This window comes from Capricornis sumatraensis, chromosome 20 (genome assembly GCF_032405125.1).
Source record: "Capricornis sumatraensis isolate serow.1 chromosome 20, serow.2, whole genome shotgun sequence".
Lineage (NCBI taxonomy): Eukaryota > Metazoa > Chordata > Mammalia > Artiodactyla > Bovidae > Capricornis > Capricornis sumatraensis.
The window spans coordinates 10,896,627-10,911,181 of record NC_091088.1 but is presented as its reverse complement, the minus strand read 5'-3'; the positions used below and the strand labels follow the sequence as shown (position 1 = coordinate 10,911,181).

Genomic DNA, 14,555 nt, shown 5'->3' with positions numbered 1-14,555 from the left:
ATAAATGTAAGGGTCAGGGAACACGTGACCTATCCCTTCGTAGATGTGACATCTTAATACAGTGTGAGCACATAGTAGGTGCCCAATAATGTCTCTGCTGCTTGATTGACAGATGTATTTTTTCTCCCTTTCCCGTCTCTGAACTGTTTTTCCAGTTTTATATACAGCTGCACATTTAGTATCTAGAGCCAAACCTGAGGCTGCAGCACAAAGTTGAAGATAGATGGCTAAAAAGGAACCCTAATCATCTCTGATATTATTAAATCCTCTAGTTTGAGTTCTCAGAGAGCCCAAGAAAATTTTCTTTTAATCTCTGTGGGCTTTCTATTCCATAGATGAAGTTGTAGAGCTGGCCTGAGAAGTAAATTTCGTGAACTCATTTACCAAAGGGGATGGGGAGACTCATTGTAGTCATCCTTCAGAGGTTTGCAAGTAATAAGCATACTCTGTTCTCTTCAAGCCCAGAAGAGCTGTGTGGGCTTGATAAATAGCCAAGCTTGGCCCAAGTGCAGCTTCTAAAATGCTGTCTGTAAATACTGCTGAAGAGACAGTGCCATAAAAGTTGGTGGGTGTTGCTGATGAGTGACTGTGGGTGCTTTTGTTAGCAAACAGGGGAGCAGCCATCTCTTTCCACTCTGTGAATGACTCGCCTGCTACAGGGACGATAATTTCTTTGTTTTCCTGGTGACTGTCTTAACCAACATGACGTCTTTGATTTTTTTAAATCAAATCAAATTAATTAGTTATTTTTGGCTATGCTGGCTCTTCACTGTTGCGTGGGCTTTTCTCTAATTGTGGTCCTCGGCTTCTCATCGCAGTGGCTTCCCTCGTTGTGGAGCACAGACGCCAGGGCACACGGCCTTCAGTGGCTGCAGCTCCTGGACTCTAGAGCACAGGCTCAATAGCTGTGGTGCAATGGCCTGTTTGCTCTGAGGCATATGGGATCTTTGAGCAGAGTTCAAACCTGAGTCTCCTGCATGGACAGGTGACTTCTTTACCACTGAGCCACCAGGGAAGCCTCAATACAGCTTCATATAAAGTGGAGGTTCTCAGTAGGGAAGGGTTTGCTTTCTCTCCATCCCTCCTGGGGAACATTTGACGATGGCTGGGAGCAGTTTTCATTGTCATAGTTGGCAGTGGGGGCGGGGTACTATTGGTTTAGTGGGAACAAAACTACCCCCAAAGGGGGGAAAATTGGTTCTTGGAGGATTTTTTTTTTTAAAGTCATACAGTTTTAATATGTGTAAAACACAAACATACATACAGGACACAGATAGATGATGGGTGGGTAGGTAGGGAGATGGTATATCTGTGGGACTAAAGTTTCATGAAGAATTGATGCTTTTGAACTGTGGTGTTGGAAAAGACTCTTGAGAGTCCCTTGGACTGCAAGGAGATCCAAACAGTCCATTCAGAAGGAGATCAGCCCTGGGATTTCTTTGGAAGGAATGATGCTAAAGCTGAAACTCCAGTACTTTGGCCACCTCATGCGAAGAGTTGACTCATTGGGAAAGACTCTGATGCTGGGAGGGATTGGGGGCAGGAGGAGCAGGGGACAACTGAGGATGAGATGGCTGGATGGCATCACCGACTCGATGGATGTGAGTTTGAGTGAACTCCGGGAGTTGGTGATGGACAGGGAGACCTGGCGTGCTGCGATTCATGGGGTCGCAAAGAGTCGGACATGACTGAGCGACTGAACTGAACTGAAAGTTTCACAGAGGAGGTTAATTAAGACAAAAGTATTTTTTAAAAAAACTCCATATGGGACAATAATTTTAAAAGGTTGAAAAGACTGCTTTGTAGAAACTTCTCCCCCACCTTCACTTACTTGCCAACATATACCCTAATTTATTCCTTCCAGAACTTACTGCAGTTGGAAAATACCCTACTTACTTTTGTTCACTTGGGTTTTTCTTTTTTTGGGGGGTGGTGGTGGTGGTTATTTTTTAAATTATGAAAGTGTGATAACACATTCACAGGAGACTTGGCAAATATGGAGCAAGGGTACATATAGTTCCACTATACATTACAATTATTTTTTAAGTAGATAAATTAATATTTTTAGTTGGTGTTTCAATATCAAACTCTCAAAAATTAATAGAATGAATATATAGAAAAGTAGAGGGATACAGTAGACCTGAAAAGCGCTATGAACCAATTCAACATAATTCAGATTGATACAATTTTCACACAACAGCAGGATACAAATTCTATTCAAGTTCCCATAGACTGTAAACTAGGACTATAAACATCCAGGGACGTAAAACAAGCTGCAAACATGTCATGTTTAAAGGTGGCACTTGAGTTTTTCCTGCCCCTCCCCTCTGAAAGTGAGCTTGAAACTGAGGGCCCTTGGCCATCTGCTTGCCACTGTGACCCCCAACAATGCAGTGTTGGGCATGCGGTTGGTATTCAGTTCACATTTGGTGATTCAAGAGCATTGTAACCAAGGAATGATTTCCAAGACCAGACCAAGGACCCACTGGATCAACCAGACCCATCTTCAATTTTAAGCCTCACTTCAAGGCTACCAGATATGTTGAATCCCTTTTGGAAACTAAGCTGAAGTCCCCTTCTTTGCTCCACGGTCAAGTTAATCTCTTACACCTGGTCTCAACTAGCCCAAGTTTACTCTTCTCCCTGACCTCTGAGACCAGTGATTCTACAGTCTAACCCTTTTATCCTCCAATGAGAGACCACAGTGAATACCATACAGATGTCTGACCCATTAAATTAAAACATTTTCAAGAAAAATATAACCATAGGCTAACCATCCTGGAAATTATACAGCAGAGGAAATGTATGATTATCTGATCTGACTTAGCAATCAATGAAATTACAATGAACATGGGCAGAAGGGAAAAGACTGGAAGGAAATAAACCAAAATATTAACAGTGTTACCCATCTCTGGAATGTGGATTTTCAGTTTATTTTTTCCTATGTTTTTGGATGATTTAGGTGTTTCTTATGCTAAGCACGCATTTCTTTTACCATAAAAGAGAAGGGGTTTTGGTGGCTGGGTTTTTAAAGCACCGTTTATGATAGTGCTGTGTCAAGTAGGCATATATAGGCTTGATCCACGGTTCCAGGACTAGCCCTATTTGATTACATGGTGATTCCCACAAAAATATTTTGGGTGGGAGGAGTTTCTGTGCTCAGGAAAGCCATTGGATTTTGGCCAACCTAGTCCATTAGGCACACAGCACCAAGTTTCTTGCCAGGATGACAGCTACTATTTGTCCCACAGAATATTTTGTATTTGTTAGATTTTTCATAAGTGTCCATGACTCCCCAAAATACAAGACATTCATTCATGCTATATGCAAAAACCAACCAAGCAAACAAAAGAACACAAGCCCACATCTTTCACAGTATTTTCCAAGGGCTTCTTGGCTGCCTGAAGCCAAGCTCATGACATCCGGACCAAGGAAGATTTCTTAATGAAATGTCTCTTGAAGCCTAGACCACATTTCTTCATTTCTTCCTCATGGGTAGCTCCCATGACTGACGTCCCAAATATCCAAAACCACTCCTGTCCTGAAGAATTTTCCAGATACTCCCTCCTCCTAGCCCATCTCTCCTGAACCATTGCAGCCAGTTCACACTTCAGTATTTGAGGAGTTCTTGTTTTGTGTGATCAAGGAATGCTTTCAAATACTAGAACTTTGGCAGATCAGTTAATAAGAACACTCGAACACTAGATCTAGCAATTCATGAATAATTCCAGTGCCCAGGGTGAAGCTAATGACGTCTGGAAGGGGATCCAAGCACCTGGGCTTGGCACACAAATTATTTCAGCTCTGAGTCATTGTCTGCTCTGACCTCGGTCTCATAAACCCGCAAGTGAGGATGTAATTGATGTTGCAACATTGTACACGCTCTCTTGGAGTCAAGACGAATGGTACATACCCATCAAAATTTGACCTGCTGGGAAAGGTTCATGGCACAAGAGGCATACTGACACACGTGGTTTAAGAACCACTACGAAACTTAAAGCATATCTCACATCCATAGCACTCCATACTCGAGGACAATGACGTTTAGGATCCTCATTTAAAACAAATGAACCTGGGGGTGGGGGCAAGACTCCCTTAATAAAAGACTGGGTCTGGCTACCCAAATCTGCCAGAATCAAAAGGAAGGGACTACCTGCTGGGAAACATCATCCTTACCTCCTCCAGGGCCCACAGAGAGTCCACCACGGGCTTGATCTTCTTCTGGTTGTAGAGTGCAATGAGCTTGTCCACCACGCCCCGAATGAGGCCAGCACGGCCCTGCTTGAAGAGCAGGTTTAGAAGGGAAAACCCAGCGATGACTTTGTTCTCTTCGTATAGCTTGATGGGGTTCACCTTCTCTACTTGCCACCACTGGAAAGAGAGAAGGTGTGGGTGACAAGGAGTCAGTGCTGGGCAGGCCGGGGGGATTCCAGCTGGCCAGGAGGTACCCCTGGCTGGTGTATTTTCGTAAGTGTCTCCTAGGCTGGGCGCTGCCATGAGTGCACAACGATGCTTCTAAGATGCTCAGGGTCTAGGCGGGGGAGAGCCCTTTACGAAGACAGCTCCTAGGCCACACGTGACCAGAATGCTGAGTCAAACGGCTGGAATCGTGACCTGGAGCTGGATCCTGTCTGACAATCTGCTCCCAGTTACTCTCCAGGCTTCATTTTTCTCAGTGACGGACCGTGGCAGGATTCTGCCTCTGAGGTTTCCTGGGAGAATTTAGCCTAAAGCACTTGGCTTAGTGGACGGTGGTGGTGGTGGTGATGGGCTGGTGAAGGGAGCAGGGTGGCAGAGAAGTCTAAGCAAGGTGGGGGTGCGGTGGGGTGCCTGTGGAAGCAGCTTTCCTTGCGGGGACAGCAGCAAGGCTGGAGGTGGGTGTGGAAAACACCAGATAAAGAAGAGAAGAGAAGCGTAACAGAGGAAGAAGGAACAGTATGCTGGAGAGATGAAGCCAGAGTGCTGGGACTAAATTGGTGGCTCTCAGCTAAGGGCAGCTTCCCCCTCCCCCCTCCAAAGGACATGTGGTAAATGTTTGGGGATGTTTTTTTGTTGTGATGACTCAGGCATGGAATGAACTGGCATCTACTGGGAAGAAGCCAGTGTGTGTGTGCTCACTCGGGTCCAACTCTTGACTACTCCTTGGACTACAGCCTGCCAGCCTCCTCTGTCCATGGAATTTTCTAGGCAAGAATTCTGGAGTGGATTACTGGAGTATTTCCTACTCCAGGGATCTTCCTAACCCAGGGGTAAAACCCATCTCTTGCATCTCCTGCATTGGCAGGTGGACTCTTTCCCACTGCACCACCTGGGAATTAGGAAAAAGCCAGGGATGTTGCTAAAATCCTGCAATACACAGGGCAGGCCCTTGAGACAAAACTATCCATCCGCACTAGCACTAAGGTCCTAAGTGGGAAACCCACGCCTGACAAGCACGGCTGCCTTATTTCCTGTCTCCCGTCTTCCACTGTAGACATGAAAAATAAGTGAGTAAGTGAAAGTTACTCAGTCGTGTCTGACTCTTTGCAAACCCATGAACTATACAGTCCATGGAATTCTCCAGGCCAGAGTACTGGAGTGGGTAGCCTTTCCCTTCCCCAGGGGATCTTCCCAATCCAGGGGTTGAACCCAGGTCTCCCTCATTGCAGGCGGATTCTTTACCAGCTGAGCCACAAGGAAGCCCAAGAATACTGGAGTGGGTGGCCTATCCCTTCCCCAGCAGATCTTCCCGACCCAGGGATCTAACCAGCGTCTCCTGCATTGCATGTGGATTCTTTACCAGCTGAGCTATCAGGGAAGCCATAAGTAGGAAAAATAAGTAGATAACCCCTTAACAAACCACAGAAATATTTATCCAATTGCTTTTCTCTGTCTTGATTATGTCCCTTTTGGTTCTTATTAGACTTTAGAAATTTGAAGTTCCAGTTTCCAGAGGACTCAAGATTAAAATGGTTACTAGTTTAATACAGAAGGCAAAGAGTCATGTGATGGACACTTAGGAACATTTATAATTTAACATTTATGTTATGGTTTGTTTCCTTTACATCCTGCCTCTTTCCAGGATTGAGGAAGCTCAAAAAAGTAAAACACCTTGGCTTTTAAAAGTGGGGACATGAGATGGTTGGAAAATAAGTCTAAGAAAGGTTGTCAACAGGGGTAAAGTTCATGCCCAACATTTTCGCCAAAATCCAGTCCCCAGGGGCCCCAGGGCCGGCTCTAGAAGAGACGTGTATTTGGCCTGGGCTGCTTGCCACAGAGGCGGAGGCAGAGAAACGATTAATAACTTGATTCATGGTGTACACTTAGTGCTTTCAGCAGTGTTTGTGAAATGAAAGCTCACTGAACCTATAATTGCTGCCCAGTCGTGGTTAAATGAGTTCCAGAGTCGAACGCCTGGTTTTGAATCCCAGTTCTGTCATTTACTAGGTGTGCAACTGTAAGCAAATTGCTCAACCTGTCTCTGTTCAGTGTCCCTACCACACCGCGCAGGGTTGTCATGGAATAAGTGTGTTAATACACGCAAACGACTTAGCTCAGCATCTGGCACGTAGGATGTGGCCTACAAGTATGAAATCTTTTTATCATCAGAAGTTGGAGAGATATTTTGGATTGAGTGAGTAAGAGTTTTGGATCTGGAGTCAGACTGCTCTTGAAATGTTGACTTCAACTGTTATCATCAATACCCTTATGATCAAAAGACAAATGGCGTGTGAACACAAACTCTGTAAGAGTTTTAAGTGGGAACATCAGTAGGATAGCTGCGTGACAAATTCCCGTATGAGTCCAACTATGCCTTCAATTTCTAAGCTTTTCTCCCATGTACAAAAGAAAATGCCTTTCTAGAACCTTCCAGAACAAAGCCATCATTTCACTGCCTCAGCATACCCTACCTTCAATTTGCTTCTAACCAACCAACTAATATTGAACCCAGCCTCTGAAAGGGAACAAACTTTGTTCTTGACCTCCAACTATAACGTCTTCTGGTAATCAGAAGCCTTTTTCTGGGCAGGAGAATCTTACCCTCCATCCTGGATGTTTTTACAAACGCCTTCATCGAACCTGGGCACACTGCAATTATTTCATTAAAACTGTGTGTTGTGATTGTGCATGTAGGGGAGAAAGGGAAAACACTTCTTACAATCGTATGTAATTTCAGAGCAATTTGATTCCCCACAGCAGGCCGTCAGCATCACATTAATTACAGCCACAGTAATGAAACAGCTGCCAGGGACACAAAGCCTGTCTTCAGGGGACATGACCCAGACAGCATCCTTCATTAGGCTCCATTCTTGCTCCCCTGTTTATCCCGTGGCTGCGTAATCCTTGACCTGAACTTTGAAGTTCAAATGCAAGCAGAGGCCCTTTCATTCCACCCTCCGGGCAGGAAGTATTGATCATTCCAGAATCAGGGGGCATTTGTGGATAAAGCCTTTGGCAATCAGAGTTGGCACTTTGAGGGCATCTGGATACCTCCACAGTGTCGTGCTGAGAGTAAATTCTAAACCCCTTGCCCCTTTGTCTGACTGCCCTATTCATAATGCCTCCACCCCATCCTGCTCTTTTCTGTTGCAACACCCTATCTTCACCCCTTTCAGAGATGTTCTGACAAGCATCTTATTAATATGTGTTACTTATTTCAGCTTGTCTCCCTCCCTCCCAAGGACATCAAGTGCACCAGCCTAATTCACTGCGGTACCCAGTGCTTGGCACAGTGCCACAAACAGTAGGTGCTCAGAAGATGCTCACAAAGCGAGTGAGTCCATCAGCACCTCACTGGCTGCTGGGGAGGGTAGAGGAGAGAGGATGAAGGCAAGCTCTGATGAGACGCTGCGACTCCTTGTTGTGGGTGTGGGGGTAAAAATGCAGGTTCAAGTCCAAATTAGTTTAATTCTAGCAACTGTAGCCCTAGGTGGGAATGCAGACCTGAGTAGGTTCGAGAAGCAGTGAATGTGCCCAGAACGTGGCTTCTCAATTGCAGAGACAGTATCCATTGTATTCAGAACATGAGCATCTAAGCTAGTGGTTCAAGCACTTGCCCCTATTAAAATACTGCCCCAGGAGCTTGCGAAAATTTGAGGTCCCATTGTATATCCAAGCCAATAGAATAAGGATACGGAGAGATGTCAGGTAGTCCTGGAGACCCGATTAGAAAGAAGCCAAACTGAAAGGCTGGTCTCTCCATGGACCAAACAAACTTCACTAATGCTAGGTTTATTCTTGACCAGTGATTAAGAACACCAACAATCTCTGTTGAAATAAAAAACAAAGCTTTCTGGAGTTTTTCTGACTCTCTCACCTCTCTGCTTCATTTGAACAAAAGCGCCCCAAGTCAGTCCTGACCGTGTGTAATGAGCAGGGTGGGAACACAGGCTGTCTTGCAAATGAATGATGCAGATGAAAGATGAACAAGAGTTAGCTATCAGGTCCATGTCCTTAGAAGAGCTTACAGCATGCCAAGCACCGCACCACCCTCGTACGTTAGACGCACAGATACTTACTGATTTTGCAAAGCTGAAGAAGCTCTTGGTCTCTCCAGTCACCATGTTGGATGAACCTGCAAAGGGAAGACTCCTAAGTCAAGCTCATGAAAATCAATCTCTTGGTTCACATGGAAGAATGGCAGTTGTTTGGCCCTGAACTGTCAAGAGCTTGAAAAGAAATTTAATTCAGCCTTGGAAAAGTGAGGGAAATGGAGAGGGTGGGTGGTGTCAAGTTGACAATTTTAACTAAGTATCCCTGGATCAAAAAGGAAGTAACATTTCTCAAGGAGACCCTTTCATCACTTGGGAAAATTGGTCATGTGGCAAAAATGTGATTTAAGCCAACATTCTAATAAAGTGATGGGCTGCCAAAATGTCTTGCTGGCTCTGTTCTTGGAGACTGAAAAAGGAACTCATTTGTGAGCTTCCTTTATGGTTTTAATTTGATTCCTTGGTGAGTGAGAGGCTTGGGGAGATGACACTGACTGGGCATGTAAGTGGTGGGGAGAGGCAGGCTGGGCTAGAATTTAGATGGATGGAAATATAGGGTACAGAGCAACAGGTGAGGGTGAAACAGGCTCAGAAGCCAAGGAAATGGTGTGACTCATATGTTACCTCCAAAGAGGTCTGGGCAGAAAGGAGAAAACCATTTGAGACCAAAGGTGTAGGTAACCGAGCTTTGCTAGTGAGAACAAATGATATTCAGAGGGAAGACAGGAAGCTGAGTTAGGGAAGCTTCCCTAAGATGCTCGTGCAGAAAGAAAAGACCCCCCCCCCGGGTTCTGGCTTGGGTGGAGGGTGAGAGATACTATACAATATTGGTGCCTCTTCAACAACTCCTCTGCTTTGTCCCCACAGATTTGGGACTAAGATCTTCTCAGAGGACCGGTAAGTGAAAAAAAAAAAACAATGTCTATCTTAAACTCACTTCTTTGGCATTGGTGAATTTGCTTCTCCTTTTACGGCAGGGCTTTGATGGGATACAAACATCACAGAACCAGGCTTTGATTACTTAGTAGTCAAGTAAGTGATATAATGCATTAGATACTTGTGATACGATCAAGCTGTATTTCACCAGAATGACATCGTGAAACGAAGGCGGAAAAGCAGAACTAGGACATGGGCAAGGATGGATAAAGTATTCATCTGCATTTGACTCACATGTCAGTCACAGCCAATATCCATAGAGTGTACGCTGACAATCTTAGCTTCTCTTATCAATAGCAATAATTTAAAAGTTATGCATCCGCCTCCGAAAACTTTCAGCTATTAATACATGGCCACTACTAATAATGCCAGAAGACCCCAGCAATGAAAGCTTCTTCCTTCTCTTTCTGTCACAATGATCTGATGATGACAAAATGATGCTTGACCGCTTATACCGCTCACAGATCTCTTTTATAAACTTCTCAGCAAATAGTACAGAATTCAGTATTTTTTTTCCTGAGTTATACAGAACTAAGGCTCAATTTTCTACTCTATTCCCATGGGACAGAGTGCCAAAAATCTCACACACTGGAGAACCCTAAGATCATCTGGCTTTGGAATGTGACATGTGGCTTCAGATATTTTTTTTTTTCCTTTGTGGAGACTAATGTTTGAACTGTTTTCTATGCCTATAACAAAGAGAAGAAGAAGGGGAAGGAGGAGAAAAAGGAGGTGGTGTTGGAGGAGGAAGGCAAGGAGGCGAGGAAGAAGAGGGAGAAAAGAGAAAGAGGAGGCTCTCGGGTCTCACTCTGCTGGCGGAAACCTCTCCCAGATGTCCTTCATAAATCCCCCCAGACCCAAGAGCATATAAGTGAAGGTAGAGGCAGACGTGGACTTCATCACTTCGGAGCTTCTGTCTTGATTGGGATGCACAGGAGTAGTTTAGAGGAGGGAATTCTGCACTTTGCAACTTCATCGCCAGTAATGAAGATCTTCCCATCTATCCCCACCCCCACCCCCACCTGCACCCTATCCGCGCCTCTCCATCCTCCTGTGGGTCCCTTATTGCTTCATTTTTGGAACTTCCTTTGACGCTATTAGTATTTCCCTCCTGTGCCACCTACTGTGGTCAGGTTCCATCTCGTCACTACCTTGGCTTGGCCTTGCTTTATTTTTCTAGAATGAGACACGTTCATAGGATAATCGTGCAGTAGGCACTTTTATAATAGAAAACAGTGAACGGCGATAGCAATATTACAGAAAACACGAAAAAGTTGAGAGCACCCCCGTCTTATTCTGCCAACATATCAGCACATCTCATCTTTCAGAGCTTTTGCAAGCACTCCCTGCCCCCCGCTTCTGTTGAGCACTCACCGTATAAAATGTAGGTCCCCAGTGGCTTGAGAAGGCTGAGGCCTTTCCCGGTGTTGTCCCCACAGAGGCAATCCAAAACAATGTCCACTCCTTCCGCAGAGATTCTAAGTGGCGAGACGACAAAGTAAAATATTGTAACCTGTCAGGGAACAAACTGTCAGTCCCTCTCCCCTCCCATGTCATACTGTTGACTCTCAGGAACACAGAGAGCTCTGTGGGCATCAGAACGTACAGCAGAAGCCTTGGAGGCAGAGGTGTCCTCCTGAGTCCATCTCGAAGAATTTCACCAAGCTGGAGGATGCTAAGAACCCAGCTGGTGGTGCCAGTGTGGAAGGTCACAGTCTGTCTAGCCACCTCACTCAACGTCTCCGAGCCTCAGCTTTCTCCTTTGGAAAGTGGACCTAGCATGTCTTTTTGTGCTAGGAATGAAGTGAGATGGCAAACGTGATGCTTGGCCCATTGCCAGCCACAACAGTCACTCTGGAAGTCAACCAACAATTCATATTTGTGGAGCTTGCGTCGCGTGCCCGACTCTGTCCAAGGTGCTGAAGACAGAGTGGTACAACCAGCAAGTTCCCTGTCTTCATGGGCTTCCAGTCTAGCAGGGTTTGCCTTTTTCCTTCTGCGCCTCCCTCCTCAGTGAATCTATAAAGGCACACTAATTTAACTTGCAAACTTCTGTTTGTCCAATCTCCGGGTTCAACTTATAAATACACTCTCAGAGGACGAGAGCTAAATAGAGGGGATCTTCCTACAGTGATGGAGGGTTCCAGCATAGAGGGCATCCACATCCATCCTCTATTAGGAAGATTCCTTCATCTGTTTATTTAACATTTAGCAATTCACTTCCTCGTGCACTTAAGAAACACTGGGCTTCCTGGGTTAAAAGAGGTTATGCAGGAGGGGCTGTAGGACTGGAACTCTCTGGAGATGTGTAGGGAAAATATTCTTGCCCACGGAGATACCAGTTGTGGCAGGACCCTGCTCTGGTCAGACAAGAAAGGCATTTCCTCAGGTTTGTGAGTCTGCAGGGGCTATCTTGTCTTAGCACATCACTCAGTTTTTGTACCCCCACCCCCACTAGCTGATGTCACCAGCTATGTCCACAGAGTCACCAACTAGGAAATTACACAGGCACCTTCAGGGTTCAGACGCGAAGGTGACCTTATGCCCACAAGAGCTGAGTCTTAACAAAAGTGCACCCTTTAAAAGCCCTCAGGCCTTGTCCAAAACCCAGCCCATTAGAGGCCCTTCCAAGGTGATCAGCTTTGCTTTCTACACAATAGAGGGCTTACTTATCTCATGGGTGTGTCCGTTCAAGTTCCATCTGTAAGTTAGCAATTGATGCTTTTGAACTGTGGTGTTGGAGAAGACTCTTGAGAGTCCCTTGGACTGCAAGGAGATCCAACCAGTCCATCCTAAAGGAGATCAGTCCTGAGTGTTCACTGGAAGGACTGATGTTGAAGCTGAAACTCTAATACTTTGGCCACCTGATGCAAAGAGCTGACTCACTGGAAAAGACCCTGATGCTGGGAAAGATTGAAGGTGGGAGGAGAAGGGGGTGACAGAGAATGAGATGGCTGGATGTCATCACTGACTCAATGGACATGAGTTTGAGTAAACTCCAGGAGTTGGCGATGGACAGGGAGGCCTGGCATGCTGCAGTCCATGGGGTCGCAAAGAGTCAGACACAACTGAACGACTGAACTGAATTGAGAAAATTAGGCCAGTGGATCTCAAACCTCAGTGTGTCAGAATCTCCCTGGGGGCTCCTTAAGACACAGATTGCGATCCCCCTCCTCCCCAACTGCCCCAGCTCTAGGATTCACTGGGTCTGAGGTGGGGCCCAAGTATCTGCATTTCTAAGAACTTCCCAGCTGCTGCTGCTGATTTCAGTTCCACACTGCGGAAGCCCCTGGTTTACTGTTTAATTAGTAATTAATTTGTTCATTGAATATTGAGCACTGGTACTGCCCTAGGCATGGGGGATGTCGTGGTGAACCCGAACAGATTCGATTTCTCCCCCTTTTTTTGGAGCTTACTTTAGGCAGATATGAATCAATAACTATACAAATAAAAATTAAATTGAAATCGAATGGGGTCCAGTGCCGCAAAGGTGCCATGAGACCGTCTACACTGAGGGTCTGCCTGCCAGAGAAGACGTCCCTGGGGAAGTGACAAGTGGCGAGTGGAGCGGATATGTGGGTGAAGAGAGGCGGTAACAGGGTCCCAGGCAGAGAGAGCAGCGTGAGACAGGGCGCAGGGCCGGTGCCCTGGGGTGACCCTGAGGATGGGACGGGGAGGCAGGTGGGAGGGGCGCTCAGGATGAGGGACACACGTGCACCCATGGCTGATTCCTGTCAATGTATGGCAAAACCACCACAATACTGCAGAGTATTTAGCCTCCAATTAAAATAAGTAGATCCATTTTTTAAAATCTTAAAAAAATTAACTCTGCATAATGATCAAAACTGATTGCTTCATGTGAAAAAAAATGCTCAATGTTGCTAATTATTAGAGAAGTGCAAATCAAAACTACAATGAGGTATCACCTCAGAGCAGTCAGAATGGTCATTATCAAAAAGTCTACAAACAATAAACTCCGCAGAGGGCGTGGAAAAAAGGGAGCCCTCCTACACTTTTGGTGGCATTGAAAATTAGGCAGCCACTGTGGAAAAACAATATGGAGGTTTCTTAAAAACCTAAAAATAGAACTACCGTAGGATCAGCAGCTCGACTCCTGAGCATGTGTCTGGAAAAAACACAATTCAAAAAGATACATGCATCCCAATGTTCATCGCAGCGCTGTTTACAATAGCCAAGACATGGAACCCTCCTAAGTGTCCACTGAGAGAGGAACGGATAAAGAGGATGTTGTATACACAAACCGACACACAAGGCAATGTTGCTCAGTCGTGAAAAAGGACGAAATGACACCATTTGCAGCAACATGGACGGACCTAGGAATCATCATACCAGCGGAAGTAAGCCAGAAAGAGAAAGACAAGTATCATGTGATATCACTCACATGTGGAATTTTAAAAAATGGTACAAATGGATTTATTTACAAACAGAAACAGACTCACTGACTTATTAAACAAACTACGGCCATCAAAGGGGAAAGGGTGGGGGAGGAATAAATGAGGAGATTGGGATTAAAAAAATGACAAGTTGTAGTAAGGGCATTTCATTTCATCAAACTTTTATTTCCATTTACATATTTTTAAAATATGTGAGTGAGGGTGTGTGAGTTTACATAAACATGCAGAAGTATATGTGCATGAAACAAATGTGTATGTAAATAAGTACCAAGTCAGAACCACTAGAAGATGAATTTTTCATGGTGTGTAATAATAGAAAAAAAGTGGTTACAAACTTTCCTTGGTAAATGTTCTTTTCTTCTGGTTTGTACACTAATTGAAATAAAGCTGTTTGGAATGTTAAAAAATAAAAAAAGGGGAGGGAGCCTGCTGCACAGCGGGGCTGGAGGGGCCGGGGAGGCGGCACAGACGCTGCTGAGGCCGGGCTGAGCCGCCTGCTGGGGAGCTGCGCGCCTTCCTTTCTCACGTCCACCGGTCGGTTCTGCTCCCTCCCGTGGAAGTGAGAGCCTGCCCTGCCTCTCCTAGCCCGCCCTCCTGGACCAAGTCCTCCCCGTGAACTTCACTTCCCTAAGACCCTTCCCTCGGCCTGCAAGATGCCACCCAGGTGCAGGAGAGGCCTCCCCAACACAAGGCTGTTCACACCTTCTGGGGCATCCCCGCTGGCCCTGCCTGT

The 14,555-nt window shown here is 45.5% G+C and overlaps 1 protein-coding gene across 1 annotated transcript in view; it reads right to left on the bottom strand.

Moving 5' to 3' along the window:
• Positions 1-14,555, bottom strand: part of VAT1L (vesicle amine transport 1 like) — a 169,664-nt gene that overhangs the window by 71,534 nt on the left and 83,575 nt on the right. The window contains exons 5-7 of the mRNA XM_068993453.1: positions 10,782-10,885; positions 8,499-8,554; positions 4,177-4,371 (exon numbers count right to left, since the gene is read on the bottom strand). Of these exons, the coding sequence (XP_068849554.1) occupies positions 4,177-4,371; positions 8,499-8,554; positions 10,782-10,885 (355 nt within the window). The remainder of the gene's footprint in view (positions 1-4,176; positions 4,372-8,498; positions 8,555-10,781; positions 10,886-14,555) is intronic.